A 16907-nucleotide genomic window follows, 5' to 3' on the forward strand; every position below is an offset into this window, starting at 1 on the left:
CACACAGAGGATTACAGGGTTATAATGAATAGTGTTAATTTATAAAGGGAGAGTGAATCATTAGGCAATTAATTAGTTTCTTACCAAATAATGCAGGTATTTACTCACATAAGATGGGAAATGATGATTAAAAAAAAAGATGCTAATTAAGATCTCTATTTTCTGTGTGAGGTCATGTCTTCCCCAGTCTTTTCAACCTTTTGTGAATATTTATTATTCTCTTTGTCAAAGAGCCTCCAGAGAAATGAAAATGATCTACAGAAACATTATTTTGCAGAAATGTTGGTTTTCTGAATTTTGGGGGGTTTGTCTGTGTTTGTATGTGTGTGGGGTAGTATCTTGTAGGGAACAAGAACTCTGTCTTTTTAGAGCATGAGGAAAAAAATCTTTTCCATAGCAGTTTTAAAACTACATAATTGTCGAATAAACTGGCCATTGGATTTTACACTTATATGAAGACACTTTTCCATCATGTGACTTACCACATGACATTGCAGCATACATTTTATTTGTTATTTAAAAATTTTTTTGGCAGCTGGGCAGTATGGGGATGCAAATACTTGACCTTGGTGTTGTCAGCACTGTGCTCTAACCAAGTAAGCTAACCCATCAGCCCTGTAGCATACATTTTAGGGAGACAACTAGTTATAGGAAAACAAGAATAGTGCTAGGTTTAATTTCTGTAGATTGTACAATAGATATCAGGTACATGTTGATTGGACAGTCCAGATATATAAAGACATATGACTTGTTAATGACAAAGAAAATGAGTAGAAAGTCATATGGAATGCTATCAAGGTACAGAAGAATATCCACAGCAAAGCTGATGGGAGAGATTGATTCATCACTGTCTATAAAAACAAGAACGAGAACAAACAAAGAAGCAGATGATGTTGGAAAGAGAGGGCAAATGGATCCATGCCTCAGAAGCAGGAGCCACTGTGATGAGTTCCTAGGTAGCTTGTGATATGTAAAGCCCAGGCTTTCATTATATGGGCAATGTGAGGCTGTTTCTAAGAAAATGTTCTCTTCTGCAGGAACAGTGTGGGTGAGGAAAGACATTTTCTTTTCATGTTGCTACTGCAATCCACAAAGCAATTCAAGTATTTGTTTCTGTGTGATATGCTGGACATTAAGAAGTTAATTTCAGGTTTATGCTGAATTATTTTCTGTAGAAATCAGTATTTGTGTGAGGTTCTGTTATGCTGACTATTCAAAACTGAACAAAGAACTTGACACCATGGACATTAGGTAGAACAAAAATCCTCAGCTACAATTTGTGTACTTGGAAACTGAAAAATCAAGAGAGTTATAATGGATGGTACTTGTGGTAGCAGAATAATGGTTCGCCAAAGACATCCATGGTATATTACCCGGTGTTATGCCTGTGTATGCTTCGTTACATGGCAAAGGAGACTTTGCAGATGGAATTAAGGTTATGGACCTTAAAATGGGGAGATTATTCTGGATTATTTTGGTGGGCCCAATGTGATGACATGGGCCTTTAAAGTTGTTCCTCAGGGGACACATGGTGGGCTGGGGTAAAGTGTTTGAAGGACATCCTGTTTCTGGAAGGGATTGGAACAGAGCCTGGGCTGTTCTAGCCAGTCCCCTTCCCCTACTCCTCCATCTCAGGTTGTTGCATTCCCAGCACACACTACAGTTATTCTTGAGGACTACAAGTAAAAGGGGTAGGACGAACTGGGATGGTCCAACACCACCCAAAGAACTGTTCTGCAAGGAGCAAGACTGGAATGAAGACGAAGAGTTGGAGAGTACTGCAGTAACTGAGGCTGAAGATGAGGCGACTTGGACTATCGTGGTGGCAGTGGGAGCTGTGAGAGTGAGGGGATTCTGGGTTCATCTGGAGAAGAGTGGAGCTTATGAGAATTTTGTTTGCGATGAGTGTTAGACTCAAAGAAATTACTAAAATCACTGGTAAAAAGATAAACCTGAATCTTGAAGCTTATCTGTGAAGTGCAATCTGTTTTGTGTGTCATGTTCTTTAACAGCAATTTGTAAAAATCTAGGGTCAAAATGTTGCTACGACTATGATTTAGAACTTTGCTATAGAAGTTGTTCACAATGACTTGCAATGTTTTTTATAGGTTAATTGCTATAACTACTATATCTAATATATTGGAATAAGTTGAAAGTTTTTAATTTATGCAAATCAAATGCTTTTATTAATCGATCTTTGCTGAACTGGGCAGATGAGTTTTGGGACATTTGTATCGTATCTACCCCATTCTAGTTTCCAAAACTACCAATTTGGTTTACATTTTGCCACAGGCAGTGACCTGAAATTTTGTATTTTGAATGCATTTGTTCTCTGGCTCCAACTACATTATTCTTTGTTTATTTGCTTTTTAATTTTTTTTTCTCATTAGAAGGAAATTGTTTCCCAGAATGGGATGGACTCATTTGTTGGCCCAGAGGAACAGTGGGGAAAATATCAGCTGTCCCATGCCCTCCTTATATTTATGACTTCAATCATAAAGGTATTTAATTTTTCTGAAATGATTAATTTGAAACAAAAACACTGTAATAGATCCTAAGGGAACTGAGTAATCTCAGCGTCGTTCATGTCTTTACAGGAGTTGCCTTCCGACACTGTAACCCCAATGGAACGTGGGATTTTATGCACAGCTTAAACAAAACATGGGCCAATTATTCAGACTGCCTTCGCTTTCTGCAGCCAGATATCAGCCTAGGAAAGGTAATGGAATTTTTGTATTTGTTAACTCTTAACAGGAAGCTGAATATCATGCAATTCTTGATCGTCAACCAATATATCAATTATATATAAAACCCCTTTAATTCTATGACACAAAAATCATAAAAGATAAAAGCCATTTTGGAATCTTTTTATATGCAGCTGATACATTCTGGTATCTTCCTTAGGTTAGAGTTACCTGGCTGAGATACAAGCATCTATATATATAAATACGTGTCCCTTTGTGTGTGTTATGTTACATTATGTTACATTATGCTACGTTATATTATGTGTAAAAATCTCAATAGGTGATCAGCAACACGACTCAGGATATCTTCTTAGTTATTGATGAATGGCTACTTCTCATTTCACTCTGTATTTCTGAAGGACCTTTGCATTTTAGAGGCGTGTTTTCAATCTTATAAGATTTGCCAGTAGGTGATTTCATTAGAATATGAAAGATTAGAGTTGTAGAGTTAAAGGGGAGCAAAGGGTATCATACAAATATTTCAGCACAATACCTTGAATTCACAGATGTGAGTCAACCGAGACGCAGAGAATGTGTTGGTCAAAGTGACACAGTTTGCTGATGGCAAGGTCTAAAGCAGAGCCCTGATGTCCTAATTTCACATCAGCGCTGTTTCCAGTATAGCAATCATATGTAGTCTTTGAAAACTTCTAGAGAGTTACTTTTAAATTATATATGGCAGTTTAAAAGTCATGCCTAAATTCATATCACTTAGACCTCATTCGTAAAAATGCTTGATGATATACATATGTGGTGCTAGGATTGAATATGATAAATTGATATATAAATGATTTTTATGAGGGTACTGAGAACAGGTCATCGTACATAAACTCTCCCAACATTAGATATTTTTCTTTATGCCTGGTGATTTTTTTAGGGGACGGATGGGGAGGGAAAACAGCAGGGGAAAAAGTGGTGAGTTGAAGGTTTCATTGTTCGATTTTGCATTAATAGCCAGAGCTTCCTTTTTAGCTTTCTTCTTTTCTGACACAAAGCACTACCATCTTAATGAGCTCTTTGGTAATTTTCTGAAAGACCTTCAGTTTTGTATTGTATCTTTGAAAAGCTTTTTGAATAAGATTAGCCAGTGTGAGAAGATTGTTATGTACTCTACAAAGGCACTAATGCCAACGTTGAGTTAATATGAAATGCTTCACAATAATTTCAATCTCATTGACAAAAATAAACATTCATTGATATTTAATGTACTGTGCGGTGTTCTTTATTTGTGCATTAAGTGTTGACAAAAGCAAGTCTTTTACAGCTTTTAAATGGTCATTAAATTAAATCATAGTTTTATTTATCCTGAACTCTAATCTTATAAACTTTGTGATTACTCTATATTCTAAGACTCAAAATAACTAAGAATGGTTAATATACCCAAGATACGTTCTATTTCATATAAAAATGATTTAAATTTAACTAAAAATTTGAAGAATTTTGTTAGCATAAATAATTTAATTTTATCTCCTCCATTAAAAATACAAGGAGTGTTTTCTATTGCTTACAACCCTTAAGCAGTAATTTGAGAAAACTCAAGAAAACTAAATATCCCCTCTCAAGAAAATTAGATATCTCCTAAAGTTTTGACATTTATAGAGCAAAATGATGTTATTTATTTATGATATAAATTATTGATGGTTATAATGAAATTTTTATATAAGGAAGGAAAAGTAAAAAACTTAAAAAGTGCATATTCAGAATAAATGCTACATCTTTATTGGGGAAACAAAGCTAGGATATTGTTGAGCACTTATTTTTTTCTCTAAATAATTGCCTTGTCATTGTCTTGGCAAAATGAGGTAATTATTTTTAATAAAAAGAAGGGAAAGAACTCTAATGGTAGGCCACAAGGTTATTAAATTCTTTAGAGTATATATTTAAAACAGTAGCATACTGTAGAAATTACCATATTATATATTTTATGTCTGAAAGCTATATGCATCTTTTTTTTTTTTTTTTTTTTTTTTTTTAGCCAGTAAGGGGATCGCAACCCTTGGCATGGTGCTGTCTGCACCACGCTCAGCCAGCGAGCGCACCAGCCATCCCTATATAGGATCCGAACCCGTGGCCTTGGTGCTACCAGCGCCGCACTCTCCCGAGTGAGCCACAGGGCTGGCCCTATAAGCACTTTTGAAAAGCTATTTAGCAATATATACTTAGAAACCTCAAAGGGGTCATATCCTCTGATTTTATATTTTTAATTCTAGATCAAACATAAGAATTTGGAGTGGAGGAACTGAATGGAAAAAATGTTGATTGAACATTTAATGATTATAGTGAATATTCTGAAGAATTTAAATCTCCAATGAAGAACTGGTTTAAAAAGCCCAAATATATATATTTTTATAAAGAGTTTTCAGCCTTGGGAAACTCTTTTTTTAATACAGTTAACTGAAAAAAATCAGGTGGTAAACTTGTATATGATTTAAGAATGCAGATGCTTAAAACAATAAGAAATGATGCATGGAAATAGAATGAAAAGAAATACACAAAGTGCCGGCAATGTTTCTTTTTGGTTGGTGAGAATTTGGGAGATTCTTTTCTCCTCTCTGTTTTACACTTATCCAAATATTTTCTTTTTTTATCCAAATATTTTCTATAAAAATTTTAATATTTTACTAACAGAAAACAGTATGTAGCAAATCATAGGTTTTAAAAAGGAAGAAAAGGCCAAGTCATCTGCTTCCAGTCAGAATGTAGGTAGTTACAACAATAAAGTGGGTAAGATGTAAAATCAATAATTTGTAAAAGTTCATCATTGAGCTGAGGATGCCAAGAAGTGTCAATGAACTAAATTGCAGAAATGTGCAAGCTCTTCCTATGAGAGAAGAGACCCATGGCTGCGTTCATCTCTGGCTCTGCAGCAGAAGGGAAGCAACTGGACCACAGAAGGGAATAAAAAAAGATGCACAAGTTTTTAAACTAACTGTTAACAGACAAGGGCTTGCATAAAGGCTTAGAATTGCAAAGAGCAAACCCAAGTCACAGTGAAGTCCCATGGCGTCTTCACCAAGTGCATGGAGGTAGTATGCCAAAGTCAGGAGCAATGTAGGAGAGTGAGAGAAATCCCTCGAGGTGCACATAGGGCCCTCAGAAATGAGAGGCAGAACTCAGGAGCCAAGAGACATCCCTAGAGGAACATGGGGCTCAGTAGGTGAGTGACTGTTCTAGTACTCTGGCCAGGGGAAGACACATCCTTTACAGATGCCCAGGTCTCATGGAGTGCAAGGCAGCAGCCTGACACAGGGAGCTGAGAAAGATCTCTCCTAAGCACCAAGGCCTTTATCTAGAGCAAGGCAGTGACTGAGCAGCAGGTGGAGGATGCTCTCCTGAGATGCTGAAAGCCTGGGGTAGAGTGGAGAGCAAAGTGAAGTCCCCAGTAACTCACAAAGCAGATGGATGGTTGAAAAAGCCTAAAAAGTTATTTTGTGGCTTGGAAAGCTGCCAGATGAACTAAAACCCACATCCTTGCTGCTGGTGCTCAGATCCCAAGGTTTGCTAAGGACAAGTCTTGTTTCTGTTCTCAAAATCCAAAACCAGGATAAAAAGAATCTAAAAAACAAAATAAGACAAAACTTCAACAGAAAAGAGCCCCAGTTTAATAACGGTATAATTCAGCCTCCCTACCCAAGCAGCCTGAGAGAGGAAGAGGCCTGCCCTTTTCACACAGTTAATATTCAGTCCCTACTATTTTTTTTTTTTTTACATACAATGCCTGTCATATAATGAAAAATTACAAGGCAGGCACCCGAAATCAATAGTATATATAAAATATCTATAGGTATATATAAGAGTATATATAAGCAGAAAAGCAGATGGTCCAGAATTTGAAATTTATAGATGAGGACGTAATAAATATTATACATGTTAGATGATTTAGTGAAAAAATGCATAAACATGGGAAAATTAGCAGAGAAATAAAAACTTTAGAGAAGGAATCAGAGATGGCAGGAGCACCTGGGGACCTCCATAGCCACAGGCAGCACCCACCTCACAGATGGCCAGGACCATGTGGGACCTCAGGAGCTGAGGGCAGCCCCCACCTGACAGACAGCAGGAGCATACGGAGACCTCAGGAGCCAAGGGCAGCCCCTGCTGACAAATGGCAGGAGTACATGCTGCCACAGACACCACTGCTGCACAAATGTTCCACCACACCCACTGCCATAGCCACTGCCTCTGCAAGGGTGGCTTGCCATCACAGTAGCAGACACCACTGCCACAGTGGTCACCACCATTGTGCAGGTGGTCCATTGACCACTTGACTGCATTGACACAATGAGAGTCACCAAGGAGTCTGGAGAAAGAGGTGAGCAAGCACAGACCTGTGACACAGTGACCCAACTCACAGGGATAATTATGCTGCCACATGTGGTAGCATACCTCCAGGTGGGAGGTATGTGCACAGCCCATGTGACTGCCTTTATCCTGGAAGAGACACACATGGAACTCCCCAAGAATGCAGGAACCCAGGAAACCCAAATAGAGTAAGGAAAAAAATTCTCAATCACCCAACTGGGGGGAGTAAGGATCCAGGAGGAGCCTCTGTCTCTAGGGAAGAGGAAAGGGAAACCCTACCTGGGTTCACCCATTCAAACTGAGGAGTTCCAGTATACCGAAGTTCATACATCAGGGTCACAGGACACTAGCTGGGGTGCCAACAAGCATGCCCAGGGTTATCCATCCCAGCCAAAGAGTGACAGGGCACCCAGATGTTTCTCCCAAGAGCTCGAGAGCTTGCTTGTATTCTTGACGAACCAACACAGTGTCACTAACCTCAGAAGGAGTCACTAAGTCCCCCAGTGCCTAGGTTATGGAGGCACTCACACATAATTCCAAAACTGAATATGGCTGAAGTACCCACACAGAAACTATGCTAGTGTGTCTACCTGGAGCCAATATTAAAACGCCCTACTCAATGGTCAATATAAAACACATCTACAGGAGGAAGTCTCTCCTCTCAAAGCCCAAACCAGAGTAAGAGAAGAAGCAACTGTTCTACCAGATAACCAGACATCAATGTAAACATGCTAGAAATATGAAAAAACAAGAAAATATGACACAACCAAAAGAATACAATAATTATCAAGTACTAGACCCCATAGAGCAGGAAACACTTCAAATCACTGAGAAGGAATTCTGAGCAACAATCTTAAGGAAACTCAGTAAGATACAAGAAGACTCAAATGACACAACAAAATGAGAAAACATATCCAGGATGTGAAGGAGGAAATTTACAAAGAGGTTAATACCTTAGAAAAGAATGTAGCAGAACTCCTGGAACTAAAGGATTCATTCAGTGATATAAAAAACACAGCTGAGAGCTTCAGCAGCAGGTTAGAGCAAGCAGAAGAACTTCTGATCTTGAAGGTGGTCTTTTTAACATAATCCAGGTGGACAAAAAAAAAAAAAAAAAAGAAAAGAAAATCTTTGAGAGCTAGCAGACAACCTTAAGTGCACAAACATCCTAATCATGGGTGTTCTGGGAAGGAAGGAAGAAAGAAAAAGGGAAAGGCATTCAAAACCTATTCAACAAATAATCCTGGAAATCTTCTCAAATATAGGGAGAGACACAGACCTTTGGACCCAAGAGGCTCAAAGATCCCTACACAGATTTATTCAGAAAGGTAAACTCTGAGATACATCATAGTCAAACTGGCAAAACTCAAACACAGAGAGAGAATCTTAAAAACAGCAAGAGAAAAGCATCAAGTCACTTATAAGGGAATTGCCATTAGACTAACAGCAGACTTCTCAACAGAAACTCTGTAGATCAGAAGAGAATGGGATGATATATTCAAAATACTAGAAGAAAAAAAACTGCCAGCCAAGAATACTATGCCTAACAAGACTATCCTTCAGAAATGAGGGAGAAATAGTGTATTCCCCAGACAAACAAAAACTGCAGGAGTTCACCACCACATTACCAGCACTACAGGAAATCCTCAAGGAAGTCCTGCATCTGGAATCTGAAAAATGATAATCACTACCGTGAATACATAAGAAATAACAAAAGCACTGGTACAACAAAAATGCAAAAGAAAAAGCGAAGGAAAATATAACATACCACCTCAAAAAAAACAATGAGTAACAAAGACAAACATTAAAAGGGGACAAAAGGAACAAAAGATATTTAAAGCATCCAGATGAAAATCAATAAAGTGCCAAGAGGAAGATGATACCTTTTAATAAGAGCCCTAAATAGAAATGGATTAAATTCCCCACTCACAAGGCATAGACTGACTGATTGGATTACAAAGCTAGACCCGACTGTAGGCTGTCTTCAAGAGACTCACCTTATTAAAGACACACACAGTCTAATAGTGAAGGGACAGAAAAAGATATACCATGCAAATGGAAACCAAAAATTAGCAGGAGTAGCTATTCTTATATTGAATAAAACATATGTTAAGCCAAAAACCATAAAAAGAGACAAAGAAGGCCATTATATAATGATAAAGGGATCCATCAGTCAAGAATACATAACAATCATAAATATATGTGCACCCAATACTGAAGCACCCAGATATATAAAACAAGCAGTGTTAAATCTAAAGAGAGAGAGAGAGAACACTCCTCTCTCAGTGTTGGACAGATCATCTAGGAAACAAACCAACATAGAAACACAGGATTTAAACGACACTTGAGACCAACTGGACATGGCAGATATCTACAGAACATTTCATCTAACAACTGCAGAATAAACATTCTTCTTATCAGCACATGGAACATTCTCCAGATGGACCACATGTTAGGTCAGAAATCAAGTCTCAACAATTTTAAAAAATTGAAATCATTCCAAGTATCTTTTCAGACCACAATGGATTAAGACTAGAAATCAATAACAAGCAAAACTCTGGAAGGTATACAAATACATGGAAATGAAACAACATGCCCCTGAATGGCCTATAGTCCAAGAAGAAATTAAACAGGAAGTCAAAAAATTTCTTGAAACTAATGAAAATAAAGATGCATCAAACCAAAACCTGTGGGGCACTGAAAAAGTAGTACTAAGAGGGGAGTTTATTGCAATAAATGCTTACATCAGAAGAATAGGAAGATTTCAAATAAACAACCAAACACTACATCTCAAAGAACTAGAAAAACAAGAACAATTCAATCCCCAAATTAGTAGATGAAAAGTTAATTAAGATCAGAGCAGAGCTAAATGAAATAGAAACCCACAAAATGATACAAAAGATTAATGAAGCAAAAAGTTGTTTTTTTGAGAAGATAAACAAAACAGACAAGCCATTAGCTAGTCTAACTAAAAAAAAGAGAAGACCCAAATAACAAAAATCAAAAATGAAAAAGGAGACATTACAATCAAAGCCACAGAAATACAAATAATCATTAGAGACTATTATAAACAACTATACATCAACAAATTTGAAAACCTGGAGGACATGGATAAATTTCTGGACACATATAAACTACCTAGACTGAACCAAAAGGAAATACAAAACCTGAAGAGACCAATAACAAGCAATGAGATTGAAGCAGTAATCAGCAGTCTCCCACCAAAGAAAAGTTCAGGACTGGAGGGCTTCCCTGCTGAATGCTATCAAACCTTTAAAGAGGAATTAACACCAGTTCTCTTCAAACTACTACAAAATATTGAAACAGAGGCTATTCTTCCAAACACATTCTATGAGGCCAGCATCACCCTGATACCAAAACCAGGCAAAGATACAACAAAAAAAGAAAACTACAGGTCAGTATCCTTGATAAACATAGATGCAAAAATCCTTAACAAAATATTAGCAAACAGAATACAGCAGCACATCAAAAAAGTTATACACCATGATCAAGTGGGATTCATCCCAGGGATGAAGGATAGTTCAACATATGCAAGTCAATAAATGTGATACACCACATTAACGAAATCAAGGACAAAAACCATATGATCATCTCAATAGACGCAGAAAAAGCATTTGACAAAGTTTAACATCCCTTCATGATAAAGACTCTCAACAAATTGGGTATTAAAGGAAAGTATCTCAACACAATAATAGCTATACATGACAAACCCACACTGTCTATATCATCCTGAACGAATGATATTGAACAAGATCAAGACAAGGATGCCTATTCTCAGTACTCCTACCGAATACTGGAAGTATTAGCCAGAGTAATCAGGCAAGAGAAAGAAGTAAAGGGCATCTGAGTTGGAAAAGATGAAGTCTAACTGTTTGCAGATGACATGATCCTATATATAGGAAAAGTTATAGACTCTACAAAAAAACTCTTAAGCTGATAAATGGTTTCAGTAAAGGTGGAGGATGCAAAATCAACACACAAAACCCAGTGGCTTTCTTATACTTCGATAATGAACTAGCAGCAAAAGAAATCATGAAAACAAGCCCATTTACAATAGTCACCAAAAACAAAACAAAACAAAACAAAACCTAGGAATAAATTTAATCAAGGAGATGAATAATCTCTACAACGAGAACTACAAATCACTACTGAAAGAAATGAAGGAGTACATAAAAAAGATGGAAAGACATTCCATGCTCTTGGATTGGAAGAAATAACCTGGTGAAAATGTCCATACCACCCAAAGTATCTACAGATTCAATACAATCCCCATCAAAATACCAATGACATTCTTCACAGAAATAGTAAAAACAATCCTGACATTTCTATGGAACAACAAAAGACCCCAAATACCCAAAGCAATCCTGAGCAAAAAAAATAAAGCCACAGTCATTACACTACCTGACTTCAAATTGTACTACAAAGACTTAGTAAATGAAACAGCATGGTACTGGCATAAAAACAGACACTCAGACCAAAGGAACAGAATAGAAAACCCAGAAATCACTCTACATACTTACAGCCAACTGATCTTGACAAAGGCACCAATACTATATATTGGGGAAACGACTGCCTCTTCAATAAATGGTGCTGGGATATGCAGAAAATGAAACTATACCTATACCTCCCACCATATACCAAAATCAACTAAAGATGGATTAAAGACTTAAATATAAAACCTGAAACTATAAAATTCCTAAAAGAAAACTTTAGAGAAACACTTCAGGAAGTAGGACTGGGCAAAGACTTTATGAATAAGACCCCAAAAGCACAGGCAACAAAATAAAAAATAAACAAATGAGGTTATATCAGACTCAAAAGCTTCTGCACAGCAAAAGAAACAATTAACAGAGCGGAAAGACAACCTGTAGAATGGTAGAAAATATTTGCAAACTATACAACCAATAAGGGATCAATCTCCAGAATATAAGGAACTCAAGCAACTTAATAGTAAAAAAAAAAAAAACAAAACAAAAACAAAAAACCCAATTAAAAAGTGGGAAAAGGAGCTGAAAAGGCATTTCTAGAAGGAAGATATGCAAATGGCCAACAGACTCATGAAAAATTGTTCAACATCACTAAGCATTAAGGAAATGCAAATCAAAACCACACTGAGATATCATCTTCAGTTAGACTGGTTATTATCAAAAAGGCAGAAAATAACAAATGCTAGCAAGGATGTGGAGGAAGAGGAACCATCCTACACTGTTGGTGGGGCTGTAAATTAGAGCAGCCATTAGGGTAAATGGTATGGAAGTTCCTCAAACAATGATCCAGCAATTCCACTGCTGGGTATGTACCCAGAGGAGTGGAAATCATCATGTTGAAGGGATACCTGCACACCCATGTTTATTGCAGCTCTATTTACAATAGCCAAGAGGTGGAACCAACCTAAATGTCCATAGATGGACAACTGGATGAGGAAAATGTGGTATATATACACAATGTAATACTATTCTGACATAAAAAGAATGAAATTCTGCCATTTGCAGCAACATGGATGAATTTAGAGAAAATTATGTTAAGTGAAATAAGGCAAGTACAGCAAGAGACGTACTGCATGTCTTCACTCATAAGTGGGAGCTAAAAAAATAAACAAAGAAGGAAAGGAAGAAAGCAAGATACAACAATCACAATAATTCATTGAATTTTCAAAAGGAGATACTAGAACTGAGGGCACCAGAGGTGAGAAAGGGGGCATGGGGGTTAGAAAGAAATTGGTAAAAGGTCACAAAAAGTGATTACATAGTGTAATGTTGAAATACTAAATATCCTGGTTTGAGTGTCACATATTGCACAGGTATTGATATTCAATGCTGTACCCCATGGATATGTAAAATCAACTATGTTTCAATGAATAAAATAATTAAAAAAAAATAAATGAGTAAAGAATCAAAAGGAAGTCCTAGAGCTGAAGACTACAATACAAAAATGAAAAATTCACTTGATGTGCTCAACAGTAACCTGGAGAGAGCCTGATAATGGGTCAGTTAACTTGATGAACAATCAGTAGAAATTGTCCAGCTGATGCATTTTAATGAAGAAAAAACTGAATGATAAAATTTGAGTCATTTTAGATCTGTGATACAATTTGTAATTGTCTAACATATGTGAAATTAGGTGTAAAAAGAGAGGTGAAGCGAAATAAATATTTGAGGAGACAATGGTCAAGAAGTTTTAAAATAGATGAAACAAGTCAATCCACAGGCCCAAGAGATTCATCCATCTCTAGGCAGGATAAACAAAAAGAAAACCATACTTAGACCATCAGAGTTAACATGCTAAAAATCAAGATGAAGAGAAAAATCTTAAAAGCCATGTAAGATTTACTGGGTAAAGTGTACATGGGACCATTTTTACAATATTTTACACTTTTTGTGAATCTATAATTGTTTTAAAATAAAAAAATTAAAAAGCAATGAACCATTGATACATATAACAATATTGATGAATATGAAAAACAGTATATTGACAAAAAAAGCATATAGTAAATAATTCTAAGAAGTCTGAGAACAGTCAAGAAAAGTATATGAAGTGCATGAGCAGAGAAAGCTAATCCGTGGTGACAGAAGTTGAAACAGTGGTGACCTGGAGGTGGCTGGTGGGTGCTTTTTGACTAGTAAAGGACACAAATGAACTTGGTTTGTCAAAAACCATTAAACTGCTCATTTAAGATCTGTACATTTATTGTATGTAAATTACAGCTCAGAAAAAGTTGAAGAGAACTAGAAATAATATTCCAAAAATGACATATTGTTTTTACCAGTTTCTTGATAAAATAGTTGTATGATATATGTGACTGTCTCTTCCCCTGCAGCAAGAATTCTTTGAACGCCTCTATGTCATGTACACCGTTGGCTACTCCATCTCCTTTGGTTCCTTGGCTGTGGCTATTCTGGTCATTGGTTACTTTAGGTGAGTGATTCCCAGTCACTTTCTCTAGGCAGGGACATGTTCCGGTTCCATTCCATAGAAGACATAGAGGTTTCACAATCTGTGCTCCCAATTATGTTTGAATTCAACCTAATGATATTATATTATTTGACAATTCATTTTTCATGACAAATTCAGGGTTTTTGTTTGTTTAAAACTTAAAGCATCAAAGTAATATGAAACCTTTAAGCCAGTAGATCTGCACTGCAGCATGTTTGTTTGCAAACTGATACAGAATAGAGCTGAATGAATTACAAAAATTTTCACATGTGATGTAATGACTTATTTCACCTTCTCCAAATGATTTTGATGCCATTGGACAAAAATTCATCTTAAGCAATCCCCAAATTACATGATAGCAGCCCATTGAGAAGCTGTATTTATTGCTTTTGTTCTGCTTTATTTTTTTATCCACTTAAACTTGTGTACAACTCAATTTAAGTCAATCTAAATCAACACAAAATTTTGGGCACCAATATAGAGATATAACAGAGAACGACATGGGTAGAATGTACATACTCATGATGCTCGCAGCTGAGAAAACAGCATACGGTGTGAGAGATGCTATGATTCAAGTGGTGCGTAGTAACTTGGGAGGGCAGAGGAGGGAGATGAAAGAAGTGAAATCTAAAATGATACCTGAGTGTCAATAAGAGTTAACCAGAAGAGGAGACTGGGGAAGAGCATTCCAAACTCATGTTTAGATCAAGAAAAAGCATGGAGTATTTGAGAACTCAGAATCTCTTTACAGATTCAGTAGTCCATTTATTCAACAAAATTTTACTCTACCATGTGACAGACGCTTTCTGGTATTGATGGAGTCCGTGTTAAGATATGTTGCAGGACAGAAAAGTAGCATATATACCACTGAGAGAGATTGACCCATTAAGTGATTATCAAAAAGAAATGTTAGTACTGTAATACAGATCTCTATAAAGGGCTTTGGGAGCATGAAGAATTTAGTCCAAAACCAACTAGATAAGAGAGACTTCCCAGAACAACTGACATGTGAACTAGTATTGAACAATGAGAAGGAATTCAGCAGATGCCAGATGATGGGAACAGAACGTGCAAAGACTCAGAGGTATGAAGGAGCAGTATATACTCAGGAAACATAGAACAGTCCCATGCATGTGGAGCATTTGATGCATAGGGAGGAGTGGACATATAGGAATGGCCAGGAAGAAATTATATTTTGTGGCACTAGGTTTTGCAGGCCCTTGTCAAGGGCTTTGAATTTTGTCCTATAAGAGTAACAGGGAGCTAATGAAATTTTTTAAGTAGAAAGGTAACGTGATCAGATTTGTGGGATTATTGGGGGCTTCCTTAAAACAGCCTTGAGAAGTTGGCCTGGCAGAAATTATTCCATTTTAAAGACCAGGAAACTGAAGCTCTGTGTCCAAGGTCACAAGGTGATAGGATGTTGAGCTGGGAATAGAACCTTGATCCTGATTCCTGATCCAGAGTTCATTCCATTACACCAAACTTAGCTCTGGTTGTTCAGAATAATAGACAAGTCTTTATAGAAAAAGAAAGCTATCTAAAAAGCGGCATACAAATGACTAAGTAATAATTCTTCAGCTTATGTAGTAATTCCTCACAAGCATTTAATGGTGGATTCTTTACAATTTCTACACAATTACTTTCTGTACAGTTGCTATACGATACGGCAAAAGGTTATACTAAAATTTCAGAAACTCTTCTGTTTGACAGAACAAAATATTCCTTTATTAGAATAGTAAATAATGGTGAGTCTCTTAAAAATCAAAACCTACTTATATTCTAGGATAGCACTATTCACAGTAAATAACCGCCATGTACACCTGAGAGCCTATCTGGCCAAATACTGTTCACCTGTGAAGACACCCCCAGTGAAAAATCAATGAATGAGGACCAAATGAACGTAAATACGTGTCCATAGCATAATAGCAATGTAATCATTTCCAAACTCTCTACATTTAGCTCATTCTCATTTGAGTTTTCACCCCTGTATAATGAAATATAAAAATATTTACTGGATTAAAAAAAGTCTTACTCCCTTAAATTTGGGTGCTTTGTCCTTTCTGAAAGAGAGGTATAGTTATGCGTTGTTTAACAGCTGGGATCATTAGGTGATTTTGTTGTTGTGCAGACATAATGGAGTGTACGTACAAACGTACCCAAACCTAGATTGTATAATCTGCTACACACCTAGGCTGTATGGGCTACAAACCTGTACAGCTTGTTACTGTAGCGAATACTGTAAGCAATTGCAACACAATGGTAGGTATTGGTGTATCTAAACATAGAAAAAGCACAGTAAAACTATGGTATAAAAAATAAAAAATAGTATGCCTGTGTAGGGCACTTACCGTGAATGGAGCTTTCAGGACTAGAAGTTGCTCAGGGTGAGTCAGTGAATAAATGGTGAGTGAATGTGAAGGCTTAGGACATTATTATCCACTAGTATAGACTTTATAAACCTTGTACACTCAGGCTACACTAAATTTACTTAAAAAAGTAATTGTGCTATGATGTTATGATGGCTATGACATCAATAGGTGGTAGAAATTTTTCACCTTGATTATAATCTTTAGGCACCACTACTGTATATGTAGTTTGTTATTGACTGAAATGTTATTATGTGGTACATGACTGTAATATTGGTGTATTCATTTTACAGGGAAGTTTTACATCTAAATTCTGGCTTTCTTACAGTTAAGCAATGGTAGAGGTGGGCCTTTTGGCCAGATTGTGTAAACTTTTTCCTAGTGCTTTTTCCATCAAACTTTAAAAAAAAAAAAAAAAAACTTTTTGAAAGTTAACTTGCTATACTGGAAGTTAGTGGTACTATCTCTACTCCTAAATATGTTTCTGGCTTAACTTGTGTCTAAGATCCTTTTGTAATGCCAAAGTTTATGTTAAAGT

The 16907-nt window shown here is 36.6% G+C and overlaps 1 protein-coding gene across 2 annotated transcripts in view; it reads left to right on the top strand.

Annotated features, from left to right (window-relative positions):
- The window catches only part of PTH2R (parathyroid hormone 2 receptor), a 103382-nt gene that overhangs the window by 38001 nt on the left and 48474 nt on the right, over window positions 1–16907 (top strand). The window contains exons 3-5 of one of the 2 annotated variants that reach the window (XM_063077591.1): window positions 2391–2501; window positions 2598–2719; window positions 13885–13982. In XM_063077591.1, coding sequence (XP_062933661.1) covers window positions 2391–2501; window positions 2598–2719; window positions 13885–13982 — 331 coding nt within the window. Of the gene's footprint in view, window positions 1–2390; window positions 2502–2597; window positions 2720–13884; window positions 13983–16907 lie in introns of those variants that run through there. The other variant, XM_063077592.1, reaches the window with a different exon arrangement.

This window comes from Cynocephalus volans, chromosome 1 (assembly GCF_027409185.1).
Source record: "Cynocephalus volans isolate mCynVol1 chromosome 1, mCynVol1.pri, whole genome shotgun sequence".
NCBI classification, from domain to species: domain Eukaryota; kingdom Metazoa; phylum Chordata; class Mammalia; order Dermoptera; family Cynocephalidae; genus Cynocephalus; species Cynocephalus volans.